Source organism: Trifolium pratense, linkage group LG1 (genome assembly GCF_020283565.1).
Source record: "Trifolium pratense cultivar HEN17-A07 linkage group LG1, ARS_RC_1.1, whole genome shotgun sequence".
NCBI lineage: Eukaryota > Viridiplantae > Streptophyta > Magnoliopsida > Fabales > Fabaceae > Trifolium > Trifolium pratense.
Genome location: NC_060059.1, coordinates 9,762,342 through 9,777,112, shown reverse-complemented (window position 1 = coordinate 9,777,112; position 14,771 = coordinate 9,762,342). Strand labels below are relative to the sequence as shown.

Sequence of the window (14,771 nt, the reverse complement as noted above, 5' to 3'; positions counted from 1 at the left end):
CATATTGTAATTTATAATTACATATATTAGTGGATTTACCCAACCCGACCCAATGTTGTAACGAGTGGTTATTTTACTTGACCCAATCCGAAATATCTGATGTGGTTCGGGTTTTGATTTTGGCCAAACCCAACCTAAACCGGCCCACGTACACTCCTAGTACTAATACATCAAAGTGACATAGAGAGTAAATAAAAGAATTAAAATAAAATGGAATGGGTAGCTCATTAGCCCACAAGACCATATGGGTTGGGCCGGCAATGTATAACCCACTAACTAATAGGCCAAGCCAGACTGACACATTTATTTAGTCCGGTCCATTAGTGGCAAACCAAGTTGGGTCCGCCTAGTCGATTTGACAGCTCTGACCTCTAAGTACTTGAGATATGGAACGAATTTTATCTTGTAAGATGTTTGGTGGAAAAAAAAAATTATTTTGATATTTTAGACAACTTATTTAGAGGACAAAAAGTTGTCCTATGAGGCTGTGATTTAGTAGTGGACAAAAATTTTAATTTGTATTTGGTCCTTTAACCTCCAATTTGTCCCAATGTTTTAAGAACCGGATCGGAGGTCGAACCGTTGTGACCTCCGGTTTAAGGTTCAACCGGTCGGATCGGTTCAACCGTTATTAAACTGTTTACATTAAACCGTCCATATAATTTTGAAGTCTGAACTTATTTTACCATAAAAAATAAAAAATAAAAAATCTTGTACTTGTTTTATATATGGAAATCTAAAGATTTTTTCCTTAAAAAAAATAATTCACATTGGGCTTTTTTAAAAATCAAACTTCTAACTTTTTATGGCCCAAATTTACTTCTATATATATTATAATAACACACTAGTAAACACAAACCCTAAAAAACTAAAATAGATGCACAGCCGCCTCCCCCTATTCTCTCTTCACTTCTGCGTTTTTTTTTTTTGTTCCAAGGGGAAACTGATTACTAGTTTTTAATTTATTCATGTTATGCCATTGTTATTGTTTTATTGTTTCTTGTGTACCTCTAATTTCTTCTTCTTCTTCTTCTTCTTCTTCTTCTTCTTCTTCTTCTTCTTCTTCTTCTTCTTCTTCTTCTTCTTCTTCTTCTTCTTCTTTGTGTTCCATAAATAAACTTCTCTCTTTGTTCATGAAAAACTTGGAAGAAAATGGAAAAGATAATGGTACATTTTTTTTTGCACAGGAAAAGTTAATACTTAATAACAATGGAAAAAATGAAAAAAAGTAAGCATTTGTTTGAAACTGGAATTAAAAAAAAAACATAGAAAATGTTTCACTTCCATGTTTTGTCTTTCCAGTGAAATGAAAACAGAAAAAGCAAAAAAAAAAAAAAAAAAACATTTTTTTAATCTGAGTGAGAACCGGCCGGTTTTCCAGAACCATGACCGGTTCACCGGTTTCGACGGTTCTCACCGGTTCACTCCGGTTCATAACGGTTTTTTACTGGTTTTACTGACTACCGGTTTTGGTCTTTCTTCCGGACCGGTGCTGTGTCCGGTTCACGGTTGAACCGGTCGAACCAGCCGGTCCGGTCCGGTTCTTAAAACATTGATTTGTCCAATCTCAAAAATAACTTTAAAATCAAACACAACACAACCAAAGATGTCGTATTCCCTTCCTTATATTTTAATAGTTATGAGGGATGAGATAATAAAGAAATGTGTGATACTACTAACCACTACTTATTAACAAGTTCTAGTAAGAATGAATTTCCATGGGAGCTTCTTAGATACTAGTAGACATTATTATCTCCGGTTATCTTTTTGAGATGTGTCGAATGATGTCATTATTTTCTACATTTTGCTTAAGTCTGTATTTTTGTTGAATGCTACAAATTTAATTTGATGTAGTTTTTTGTCCAATTAATTTTGTGAGATTTCAAGTCTATTGTCCTTAAGCAGAGTTGTGTTAATATTTTAATTTATTTTGAGGAAGAGTCATCCAAATTGTCTTACACATGTTTTATGAGCGTCGTACTGAGGTAGGACACTGACACGTGTTTGACACACGGACACAGCTAATCTCACAAGTGTTTATGGTTCATAGATAATAGTAACCATCCGTTGGTTATGAATTAGAACATTAGAGGTAACAAGGACAACCGAATAACGGAAAAGTCGAATTTTCAATAAAAGCACATTAATACAGTAGCATAGCTTTGAAAAGTAGCAACATTTATGCAGGTCTTATTGTAGCACACCAAGAATATATCAGAAGACATATTCCATTGCTATTACAAATTCATCAAATAGTAGTATTTGATCTACAGAACTATTTATCTCACACAGAAATTGAACCAAATGATTTAGCAACAGTTACTCGGTTTTAGTCTCAGATGCTGCTTCAGCTTCCCAAAAGGCGGTTGGCTTCCCAGTTTTGGAAACTGTCTTCAGAACTGTGTCGGGCTCAACACTTCCTTTCACTACCACTTTTTGTTCCTTCAAATCAATGTCATATGATTCCACACCTGTAAATAAAAGAACGATATTATTCTTCAATGTTGCAAGGGAATCCTTGGTTGGTATATTATTGTTGCATCGACTTTACTCGATATATCTAGAACCAAAACAATTTGGCCTTGAAACTTACATTTGTTCCTTTTATGAAAACAATTGCAGCAGTTTTACTTTAGAGTATACTGGACTTGTTTGAATTTACTTAATTGAACATATCTACTAACATAAACACTTAAGAGACTATTTGAGAGAGCCTTATATGAAAACAATTTGACTTAATTTTATCTTTTGTCATAGCAATAACTTATACATGAGCACTTATATGATAAACATGTATGCTACAAATGCTTCATTAAGTTGTTTATCCAAACATGACCATAATTGAAGAAATAAATAGAACCAAGCAGAGAACAGAACCAACATATTTAGGGGAAAGACGAGGTTGGCCGAAAAAATACGGTAGATGCTTTAATCTGCCACTCTAACAAAGGACTCGAGGGAAAAACATTTGTTACATCCAATTGTAGCAGATTAACATATGCATGATTGGAAACTTGAAAGGGGTATATCAGAACTAAACTAGAAAAGGAATGATGACATGTTAGTGAAGGTGTGATTAAACATGTTCAATTGTCCTTCCCTCATTCTCTTTGCTTTTTGACATATTCAAACATCTTTCAAAAATAACCGAAAGGATTATGAGATATTTGGCACTTGAATTGAAGATAAGAAGCATAAGACGCAAATGCAAATACTATAAAATGAACTTCACGAAAATCACTCTCTTCAAAGTCTAACATATCTAAGATTCTATATCATAATACTCAATACAGGAAAGAAGCACATGGATACGCAGTCAAGAAAAATGGGCACATACATCAAACTTGCAACTTCCAAATTGAAAACATAAACTAAATTGAGAATTGATAACCTAAAGTAAAGAAGTCTGCTAACGGCTATTTGCAGAACCAACAGCACAGACGATACTACTATTGATGGTTTTTTTTGGTATCGTTTGAATATGAAACCAAAAGACAATCCACAGGCAGGCAACAGAACCTGTCTTAAGAGAGAAGAACATTATCCAAACTTTGACCTATATAACATCAAAATGTTCTATACTTCTACCAACTCAAGCCATAGAACTCACCCTCGCAAACCATATTGTAAAAGTAAGGGGGACGAGGCTTCAGAATTAAAGAAACAACCGACACGCATTCAAAACCGATGAAACTATTGAGAGATATGTCAATCTGACAAAACATCTTGTGTTGCATAGAAAAAATTGTACTATCATGATAATTTAAAATGATGGCAAACACAATATAATGACAACTATAAAAGCAAGGGATTAAATTTACCATCCAATTTCCCCAGAACTCTCTTCACAGCTCCAACACATCCTTCACATGACATACCAACTTTGAGAACAACAGTCTGCAATCACATTGCAAAAAAAAAAAAAAATAAGCAATCATCTTTTTTTGTTGGTATTAAGTATTAACCCTCTCCTTCCCATGGGAAGAGGGTCTGGTAATCCAGAGTTCAATAAGTCAAATCTGGCCAAAAGTTGTTCCCACCAGGAATCAAACTCGGGTTCTCAGGAACAATTCGTCCTAGGAGAGCTCAATCATGAGCCCAATTACTTAGTTATAATCAATCATCTTAATTCTTTGATGATCTTAATAATATATAGATGTTAACATAAACAAAAGAAAGTAAAAACAAAACGTGGATTCATATTCAATGACAGTGAATACAAACAGAAAGCTACGCAACAATCATAAATTGAAAAAAACAAAATCTTTCAACAGAAATAGGTTGCAACAATTGATAGAAAATAAGAACACCGTGACAGAATCCAAAGGAAACCCAAAAGAAAAAAAGCATAATTTCGTCAGAATTATTATATCTAATTAAACAACAACAATAATTTCAGATAAAAAAAAGACAAAAACAAGAATTAGGGAAAGAAAAAGAAGAGATGAATTGAGAGGTTAACCTGAGAAGACATGGTTATGACTTAATTGGGAGAAATTGAAATTGAAATTTGATTTTGAGAGATAAAAAGTCAAATAAGAAGAAAGAAAGTAATAGATGAAGATACGATGTGGATTGCGTTTGAGGTTTTTATAGGGAGAGACAATATATATAACAATAACAACAACGTTTGTTTTTGTTGGGTTGGGTTTGTGTTGGGTTGGGTTGTTTGTTGAAAACAGAAAAAACAACAAACAAACACACGCAAACGTGAAAATTACGGGCTCCTATGCGATTACGTCTTTAATTGTTTTTTTAGGATAATTTTTGTTTTTATTGTTTTGTTTTTTGAAAAACCGTCTATTTAGTGGTGAATCTTTCCTACTTAATCGACCAAGTACACCAAGTCTTGTTATCTTTGTTTCTAGATTATAATAGTAGGATATAAAAAAAGATTTAATTTATGGTGTAAAATAATTTTACGCCGTCAATTAATACCAATCAGGTTGGGTTATCTTTCCTCACTTTTTTTTATATGACATGACAAAATGGTGGTTGTTTATTAGGCAATCTTGTAAAACTATTTTACACTATCAGTGCATATAAATTAAACTCATAAAAAAATGTTATTAAAAGGGGCTAAAATACAAAAAAAAAAACTACAACGCTATTAATAAACATCCATATTATCATCATCTAGTACTTGCATCAAGTTAGTAGGCTGTTGGTGGTTGATCAAAGTTCTATGATTATGTACACACCTCATATTAGCGAGCATTCCCGCGCATCTATTTGCTTCTCAATAAATATGAGAAATTTTAACACTTTAATCTAAGCCGTGGCTAAGATTTTACCGAAAAACTCTTTTATAATTTTTCTAGTTTGCAATTTTCTTACAGGAATACTTGACTAACCAATCCGAAATTTTCCAGTTTAGCCACAGCTTAACCGTGGGTAAACTTCGAAACTCATTTTTTGAGTTTTCCGGTTTGTAACTTTGCTCAAATGTAGAAGTGAACTAAAATAATAAAAAATGGTATAATGAGAATATTGAGTTGTTTGTAGGGATAAATGGTTAAATGTATGAGTAGGAAAAAAAAATTTCCTTATTAAAAAGATGGATTAAAAATTGATTATTATTAATCATAGTGGAACGGAGAGAATATCATTTTTCTTATAAGTAAAAATCAAAATGGTATTATCCAACATCACTTAGATGAGATGAGTCAGATGACGTGAGTTTCTTTTAATTTAACCAAGGTCATGTGTTCAATGTTTAACTTGGACATGCAGTGGTGTTAAAACTCTTAGGGAGAGTTTACCATTCATTTAAATCTCGCAAGACTCGACGAAATAGTCTCTGCAGCTTATTATTGATTATTAATATCATTGGTTCAAACATGAGGTTTTGAGATGGTTGATTGGATACCTGGCATGATTTCTTAATTCAAAGGTGAAAAATACATTTGCACATAGTCCAAAAGACAATTTTGTTTGTGTTCATTATTGTAAAAAAAAATCATTAGGCAAAATCATACAGTATAATGTAATTTTTTTCCGATGTCGGGTCTCGAATCGAGTTTCTTTAGGTCGTAGAACAACTACTCAATCAAGTGACTTCTCGGAAGACGGGCAAGTATAATGTAATTTTAATTAAGCTGAGGATGATGAAATTAATGATACATATCTATAATTGATCAAAAGTTTTTCTCTCCAATTAGTTGACCGAGAGAAGATTGCAACATCATGTAAACTGCATACCAACCATTTTGTGAGGGGTGAACTGTGTCCCAAAAGAGTGAAAACTCTGGTTTCTCACATAAACTATATTTTCTTGCTCCTTTATCATCCACACTTCCACAAAAATATTTCAAATCTTCTCCCTTACAACAAGGTTGCAACGGATTCATCACTGTTGAGTTTTCTAAACAATGGACAAAAATATGAAGTCAGTGATCAAGACATTTGTTTTAGCATTGCAATAAAATATTTTATAATTATTAAGTTTTAACTTCTTTTATTGTCATTTTCTATATATGTCTTGTTTATAGAAAAAGACATGTTTTTTATTTTTGGAAAATGAAAAAAAAAGATAATTAATTTTTTTTTACGGAAAAAAATATAATTAATTAAAGTGACATTTTATATGTTTTTAAAAAAAAAACATCTTATAACTCTTTGTGAGAATTAAAAGTTAAAACTCTTACTTTAACTTGACCAAAAAAAACAAAAACTCTTACTTTCGAGTTGACACCCCATTAACATATTATTTATAAAGTTAATATCTTACCAGTAGTTACCACTGAACTATACGTCTCTCATTTAACTTTCATTAATCAAATTTATTAGTTATAGAAGAAAATTTAGGTAATAAACTTAATTTTTTATTAAAATTTTATGAATTAAACATGATCAACTAACTTTCATATTTATGCATATAATTTGATCAATTTTTACTTATAATTTATTTTGGAAAGAGTAATGCTTACCAACTCGACTTTTCTGCATAGTTGCAATGATGGAGAGGAAAGAGTTGTAGAGATCCAGTGTCATGAAAACTGATTTTCCCATTTGCTTGTTCAATTGTTGCACAATTTGGAGTAACATTTGACTATGATTTTGTGAAACCAAGTTGAAAGCCTCATCACACTTCTCATAAGAAGATTTTACGGTTAACATAGGGACACAGCCAATAGGCTCTAATAAACCAATTGCTATTTTGTTTATTCCCAAATTGTGAATGCGTTTAAGATTCAATGACATTTGCTCTATAAGGGATTCTGTCAAGACTGATATATTCTGTCACAAAAAGAAACACAAAATATTTTAACATGAAAATTGTTCCTACTGATATATTAGGTTTAGCTAAAAAAATAATAGATAGAAGAAATGACAAACCATTTGAAACTCAAGCATACAAAATAGAGAACTGAAGTTCGAACCCTAATCATAAAGTTCAATCTAGCAATTTTAACATTTTTGTTGAAATTGTTAGAAAAATTGCACTTTTAGCCCCCAAACTTTCACAAATTTGCGATCATATCCCCTTAACTTTTATAATAGTACTTTTGACTTTGAAATTTTTACAAACTTGTGACTTTGACCTCCTGGCCAAGTCAATGCACATGTGACAAACAACTCACATGCAACATCACCTTAGAGCACACACATCGGTAGTTTACTACCGTGCTTTAACCTGCTGTAGGAACTCCTCTGTCAGAGTAAGTGGATAATTGAAACATGAAAATCGTTGTCAAACTTGAGAGCGTGTCTCTGTTCATGAACGTGCTTTATCGTGCTTTGCTCCATTAAAAACAAATATAATATTAAAACTGTATACTTTTAACCATATGTGCGTTATTTATGTGGGATTTAATGGGACCCATTTTAGAGTTTTTGAAGAGTTATATGGATATTTGAAAAATATAGTTGAGTTGTTTATATAATTGGGAAGAGTAAGATAATATTAAAAAAAATATGTGGGATCCATTTAATTAAAGAATACGAATGGGTTGTATGGATAATGATGCTCTTAGCCTGTTTTGCCACGTGGACAATGACACATGTCACGCAGCATTTGTGGCAAGCCATGATGATGTGACATGTGCGTCATTGTCTAAATGACAAGAGATGTTGATGTGTCACGTGAATCACTTGTCACATATGCATTGACTTGGTCAAAATTAGTAGGAGGTCATCCTTTTGCAAAAAGGCTAAAGTTAGAGACCAAAATCACAAATTTTAAAGGTTGGTGGGGCAAAAGTGCTATTTTTGTTAGTGAAAACTTATGAATTAACATAAAAATTTATTAATTTGTATAAGTTATTTTCATAAGCTAATAAATAAGTCAAATCAAAATAGATCCATAGTCTCATTGCTAATTAAGGTTGAACATGCATCCGACTCAAAACCGACGTAATCTACCTGCTCCACCAGGGAGGAGCAGGGACATCCCTACAAACGAGTTAAATTCCTCTGTCCTTAGTTATTTTATCTAAAAATCATTTGTATTTCACAAACAGAACTAATATGTGTAAGCATAATTAATTAGTTTAACCACTCACTTGCAAGCTCCCGTTCTTGAGTACAAATGTAGCATAGTCATTCCCACCAGCATTCACAAGACCAATTGAGGATTCAAAGTCGTGTTTGGTATACACTCTTTGCTCAATTAACTTCTCAAATGAGTCAATTTGTACACTCATGTTTGGTCCATCAACCAATGTATTAAAAATACCTGTCCCTCCATGTGCAAAGTTCATACCATATTGTAGTTCTGACGAATTTCTCAACGCATATGGGGTAGGTGACTTTATTTTCAAAAAAGAAGCTGCATATATACGTTAGATTACCAAATATTTTATGTCAAATATTTTTTAAGTCACACATATGTATGATTAGCTATGATTTATTGATAATATAAAACATTTTATACAGACAATGTGTAAAAATTAAAGAGTAAACAAATACTATACCAACGTAATCAGTGAGGACACGACCGTCACAAAATCTTCCGGTTGGTTTACCGGGAAAACTGATTCCATAAGGAGGATTATATGATCCCGAGTTCAAGAAATTTCCTGTGTCAACGTAGGAATCTCCAAAAACAAACAATTTTACAGAGTTTTTGTTGTTGTATGACCCAAATGACCTTTTTGCCCCTTCCACTCCTGTAACGTTTGTATTAATCAGTTTCTGCAATTACCAACTACTAATAAAAGGAAAATGGAAAACCAAATTCATTTAGTTTGTTGTGATGCTAGCTAAGAATGTTTACCTGTTATTATAATGAAGAGAAGAATAAGAAAAGGGGAAAGAGTGATTATTATTAAAGTTTGTTTCATCATTGATGATTGGTGGCAGATTGAACTGAATTGGGGGGATGGCCAAAGTGTATAAATATACTATAAGGTTGGCAAATGTTAGATTACCAATCTGATTAGGTGAACTATATATTGAATATATATTTGAATTGGTGTGAAAACTATTTCTAAATTAATTACATCAAAATTTTGTTAGAAAGCAGCTGAAAGCTCAATTCATTAAAAGTCATAACTATTTCTAAATTAATTACATCAAAATTTTGTTAGAAAATTAAGCAATAAAATAGATAATAGGAAAAGAGAAATAAACTAAAAAAAAAAATTATTTATGGAAAATACGTAGTAAATAGTGCACCTGGTGCACTGATTAAGAACATAAATAAGGAAATTTTGTCTTGAAACTCGTGCATTCAATGCATTGAAAGTGTAAAAAGTTGTTTTTATCAATATTAACTTTATGTTTTATTTCTATTTTGTGTATGCTTAACAAGTATACCGGGTGCACTGTTTAACATGACCCATTATTTATTTACACACTTTGCAAAGTTTCTGAAAGACATTACATTTTACATATGGGATTAATAATGGATAATATTGGTACAAAAACCTAAAAGATTAAAACATCAAACTAAATAACAATAACAATTCAAATAAAATCTGAATCGAACTAACAATATAAATTCTAAGGAGAATGTTAACTTGTGCCCTTAAGGGCACATGTTAAGAAGATAAATGTGGAAAAAATTTATTGAACTTGTGGTGTATTCAATTATCTAAACATTAAATTTTTTGTATCATTAAATGCTATATTTCTATTTTTAGGTAGCTTAACATGTGCCCTTAGGGCACAAGTTAACATGACCCAAATTCTAATTATCTATTTTTTTTAATAGGGTGCTGTTAAACAATACACCAGGTGATTTAAGGAAGAATAAATGTTCACATAACCCACTATTATTACTTGATAGCTACAAATCTTGACCGTTTGATTAATCAGATGGTCCAAAACTAAAAAAGATAATAAAATTTAAAATAAGTGTATAAATTCCTTTTGACCTTGTACCAAAAAAAAAAAACCTTTTGACTTGTATCAGAAAAAAAATCCTTTTCACCAAATCGTTAAAATCTTAACGCCAACCACCACCACCACCTTGAAAGGTTCTTATTCTAGGTGACCGACGACGAAGAGGCAGGCGGTGGTTGGCGACACGACGACAACTAACGAGGCAGTCTACAACGCAACCAAAACACGACGGAAACTGACGCAGAGATAGGCAACGCAGAAGAAACACGACGACAAGTTAGTGATGAAAAGGTGAAAAGGGATTGTCAAAGTTTGATCAAGATGGTTTGTTCTTTAATTAATGTGCAAACCAGAAAAATCAAGAACTGATATTGATATTGTATCACTAAATCAAAACATATTGACATTTCATTTGTAGCGTTGACAATTCATTTTGGATTTTTGTTTGCACAGTCAGATTTTGTTATGGAAGAGGAAGAAAAGTTTTTTTCTTTTTTGTTTATAACGAGGAAGAAAAAATTTTGACCGCAGATTTACTGAATTTATTTTTTAATTAATGAATTTATTTTTCTCTTCTATTCATGTAAAGTAAGTGGGTCATATATAAGCATATTAACACTGGCCTTTTTAATAATATATTTTTACTTTTTTTGACTTAATTATTTAAAATAAATAGCAATTAATTTAGAGTAAGAATACCAAAACATCAAACCAAATCCGAATATTGAAGATAAAGAGAACTGATTTATTTACTTTATTATAATTGTATTTTATTCAAGTATTGCTGATATTATTCTTTATTTTTCGTGAGATTCTTTTTATTCAGTAATTGCACCAAAGATTTTAATTTGAAAATTGAGGATGACACTATAATTGAAGACACAATACAATATTTAATAACGATTAGCGGTTTTATCTTTAAATATCAGGATGATAGAAGACAATTGTTTTCTTCTAAAAAAAAAAGAAGACATAATACTATGTTTATTTTCCTTTTTATTTACTTGGCCTTCGTTTATTTTCAAGGCTTCTATTTTTTAATATTATATTTTGACTTAATTATCTAAACTAATTAGCAATTAATTTAGAGGAAGAATGTAAAAACATCAAATCCAGATATTGAAGATCAAGACGTACAGTTGATTTATTAACTTTATTATAATGATATTTTATTCAAGTATTGCTTACATTATTCTTTATTTTTATGAGGACTACATTGTAATTGAGGACACAATATTTCCATTTCGGATGCAGATTTCCTGCAATAGTTTTTTTCTTACCGATTAGCGGTTTTTTTCTTCAAATAACTGGGGGAGAGAAGACTCCACCAACTGGTAAACTGCATACCAACCATTTTGAGAAGGATGAAGACCGTCCCAAAAGAATGTAAGCTCTGGTTTATCACATACATCACTTTTGCAAAATATACCTTCCACACAACAAGGTTGCAAAGGATTCATCCCTGCAGAATGAAAAAAAAAAATATTAGATGTATAAGTTCATCGATCGGGCAACATTATGAGGTATTGTTTGATTTGAATATACATTTTTTTATGATTTCGTCTTTTATAACAAACGTCTCGTTGGATCAATGATGTGGATAAACTACCCTTGCATCAATGATGTGGATAAACTTTTTAGGTGGATTAATTACCATCATGGTTTTTCTGCATTGATTCAATTGTGGAGAGAAAAGCATTGTAGAGGTCTAGTGTGAAGAAAATCGATTCTCCCATTTCCATCTTGAGTTGTTCTACAGCTTGGAGCAACAATTGATTGTGATTCATGGCCACCATGTTCACAGTGTCATTGCACTTCTCATACGAAGATAACTCGGTTACTATAGGCAAACACCCCATTGGCTCCATTAACTCCATTGCAATTTTACTTATTCCCAAACTTTGAATGCGTCTAAGATTTAATGATAATTGATTTATCATTGATGTAGTTAACCCCCCTACATCCTGCAAAATGTATAGAGAAATGAAAGTAAATATTGACAATAGGACAACCGTTTTTAGTATAGAAAACAAATGTAACATTTTAGTATAGATAATAATTAAGTAGTAAGAAAAATGAATTAGTTTAAATTCTCACCTTAGTGTTATTCCCATTTTCAAGCAAAAATTTAAGATAGTCATTACCAGCAGCGCTGACGAGGGCAATCGAGGATTCAAGATCAGTTTTGGTATACACATTTTGTTGGATTAATTCCTCAAATGTATCAATTTGGGTAGTCATGTTTGGTCCATCAATTAAAGTATCGAAAACACCGGTTCCTCCATAGGCAAAGTTTATACCATATTTTAAATCCGAGGAATTTCTTAATGAATATGGTGCAGGGGATTCAATTTTCAGAAAAGAAGCTGCATTTATTTTGCATAATCAATCAAATTAAGAATTAATAACTAAATTTATTTAATCAACTATATTAAGAATTTGACAAATTCCACAATTTATAGAATCATGTTATGCACAATTTTTCTTAGACACACAAAATTTCTAATAAAATAGGTATTCATACATATATAAGGTGGTTGCCAATCATTTGATCATCTTATTATTATTATTGTTTGACAATGTTTTCTACATGTTTAAATTAAAAGGAGCTATTATATACTTTGTTTTCAAGTGTTTTCTTAGCTTGAAATTTAAAGACAATGATCAGGGTGGCCGGAGAGTTACCAACGTAATCGGTGATGATACGGCCATCAGAGAATCTTCCTGAAGGTTTACCAGGAAAAGTATTTCCATAAGGTGGCTGATATGATGCTGAGCTCAAGTAATTTCCTGTATCAGCATAAGAGTCTCCAAATACAAATAGTTTTACGGTGTTGCTCTCTTCATATACTCCATATGATGACTTGGTCCCTTCTGTAAATTCATCAATTAAATTTGATTGCATGTAAAAACTAAGTTAAACCATTATACTTAATAAAATTTACTAAAAATAGTAAAGTAGTCCAATTTAATATATAACAAATTGAACTTTAATTTGATTATTTATTTTATAATTGTAAAATGTGCATATGACTTTATATTACATGCAGTCCATTACGCATACCTGCTGTTATAATTATGATGAAGAGGAGAAGAAGCAAAGAGAGAAGTTTCGCCATTGATGAATGATGATTGTTAGCAAGTACTTTATGTATAGTATAGTAATACATGTATTGGATGATTCACATGTATCAACCGTATAAATACTAATCAATCTTATAGGATCATGCACACTATATATTAACGTATACGTTACACTTGATGAGTGTGTGTACGTATAGGAAATATGCATCATAAGCGCTGACAAGATGATGCACTCAAAAAAATAAATACACTTACTACTACTCAGTATAAATATACTATAGATGGATCGTTTGATATACAAAGAAAAATAGTCTAATAGTGTACTATTACTATTTGAAGGATACACATGTATGCGTGCAATTTTAAGGGATAAACGATAAGATGAATGATTGGATAAACGGTTTGATAGGCTAATGGAAATTTAATAAAGAAATACAAATTTTTTTAGATGCTTAATAGATAAAACTCTTCTAATATTATCTATTTAAAGAATCTAAGACTTTTATTTAGTTGACTATCAATTCATTGTTGGTGATTCATTTACTCTCTATACATATAACATATGTGTGAAATATTTATAAATTTTTAAATAGTTTACAAGATTATAAAAAAAAAATAGGACTCCGATTTAATTGTAACTGAGCTGTATTATTCTGGGAACGACGTGGTTGATGCTACCTGTTTTAAAAAAAAAATTCAAAGTGCTATTTTCGAAGTGTTGTAACATTTTGTTTTATTTTTTCATTTAGAAAGTTAGATACTATAAGAGAAATCTCTACTCGTATGTAAGTGATCATCATTTAGAAATGTATTTCCATACAGTTGCACAATATTTAAACATTTACAAAATTTATAGCAAAAAACTCCTTCAAGGGTATGAGTTTCTATTTAGTGGGCAAGCCGCCATTAGTTTAAGAAATAGGACTCCGATTTAGTTGTAACTGGACTGTTTTATTCTAGGAACGACATGGTTGATAGTTCGCATGCACAATTTTGGACAGTGCCGCGAAAACGTCTTAAAGCAAGAGAACGACCTAGTCTGCGACTCATCCCAGCAACTTCTTTAGTGGCTGAAAATTATTTTTAAATGGTTTTTTAACTTCGGTAACAACAATGAATCAAATGGATTCATTTGATGGAAAGCATATCTATGAGACCGAAAATGTGACAGAAGATTACAATAGATCTGAAGACGATTGTGATGACAACGATTCACATTGAATTCAAAGACGATGTATGGTGGTTCTAAGAGGAAGCTGACCATAAGTTACCGACGCGGTTCAGAATCATTCAGGGAAGTGGCGAGGAACAAGAAACCCATTTATTGTACCAATCTTGACACTCCATTACAACTCCTTAAAACTAATTCTTCTTCAACTTCCCAATCAAATGGAGGTGAC

The 14,771-nt window shown here is 31.6% G+C and overlaps 3 protein-coding genes across 3 annotated transcripts; all 3 read right to left on the bottom strand.

Annotated features, from left to right (window-relative positions):
• Positions 1-2,110: 2,110 nt before the first annotated feature.
• LOC123920355 (copper transport protein ATX1-like) lies at positions 2,111-4,641 on the bottom strand. Its single transcript, XM_045972632.1, has 3 exons — positions 4,463-4,641; positions 3,822-3,897; positions 2,111-2,471 (listed from the first exon to the last, which is right to left on the bottom strand). Exons 1-3 carry the CDS (start codon positions 4,472-4,474, stop codon positions 2,320-2,322), a joined length of 240 nt encoding a protein of 79 aa, XP_045828588.1. The 5' UTR covers positions 4,475-4,641; the 3' UTR covers positions 2,111-2,319.
• A 1,272-nt stretch (positions 4,642-5,913) lies between these two features.
• On the bottom strand, positions 5,914-9,305 carry LOC123920345 (GDSL esterase/lipase At5g03610-like). The gene is made up of 5 exons (XM_045972622.1): positions 9,218-9,305; positions 8,916-9,110; positions 8,505-8,770; positions 6,930-7,239; positions 5,914-6,364 (listed from the first exon to the last, which is right to left on the bottom strand). The coding sequence occupies exons 1-5, from the start codon at positions 9,285-9,287 to the stop codon at positions 6,138-6,140; spliced, it is 1,068 nt and encodes a 355-aa protein (XP_045828578.1). The 5' UTR covers positions 9,288-9,305; the 3' UTR covers positions 5,914-6,137.
• A 2,214-nt stretch (positions 9,306-11,519) lies between these two features.
• LOC123888057 (GDSL esterase/lipase At5g03610-like) lies at positions 11,520-13,406 on the bottom strand. The gene is made up of 5 exons (XM_045937011.1): positions 13,352-13,406; positions 12,973-13,161; positions 12,385-12,653; positions 11,942-12,251; positions 11,520-11,749 (listed from the first exon to the last, which is right to left on the bottom strand). The coding sequence occupies exons 1-5, from the start codon at positions 13,404-13,406 to the stop codon at positions 11,571-11,573; spliced, it is 1,002 nt and encodes a 333-aa protein (XP_045792967.1). The 3' UTR covers positions 11,520-11,570.
• Positions 13,407-14,771: the final 1,365 nt, after the last annotated feature.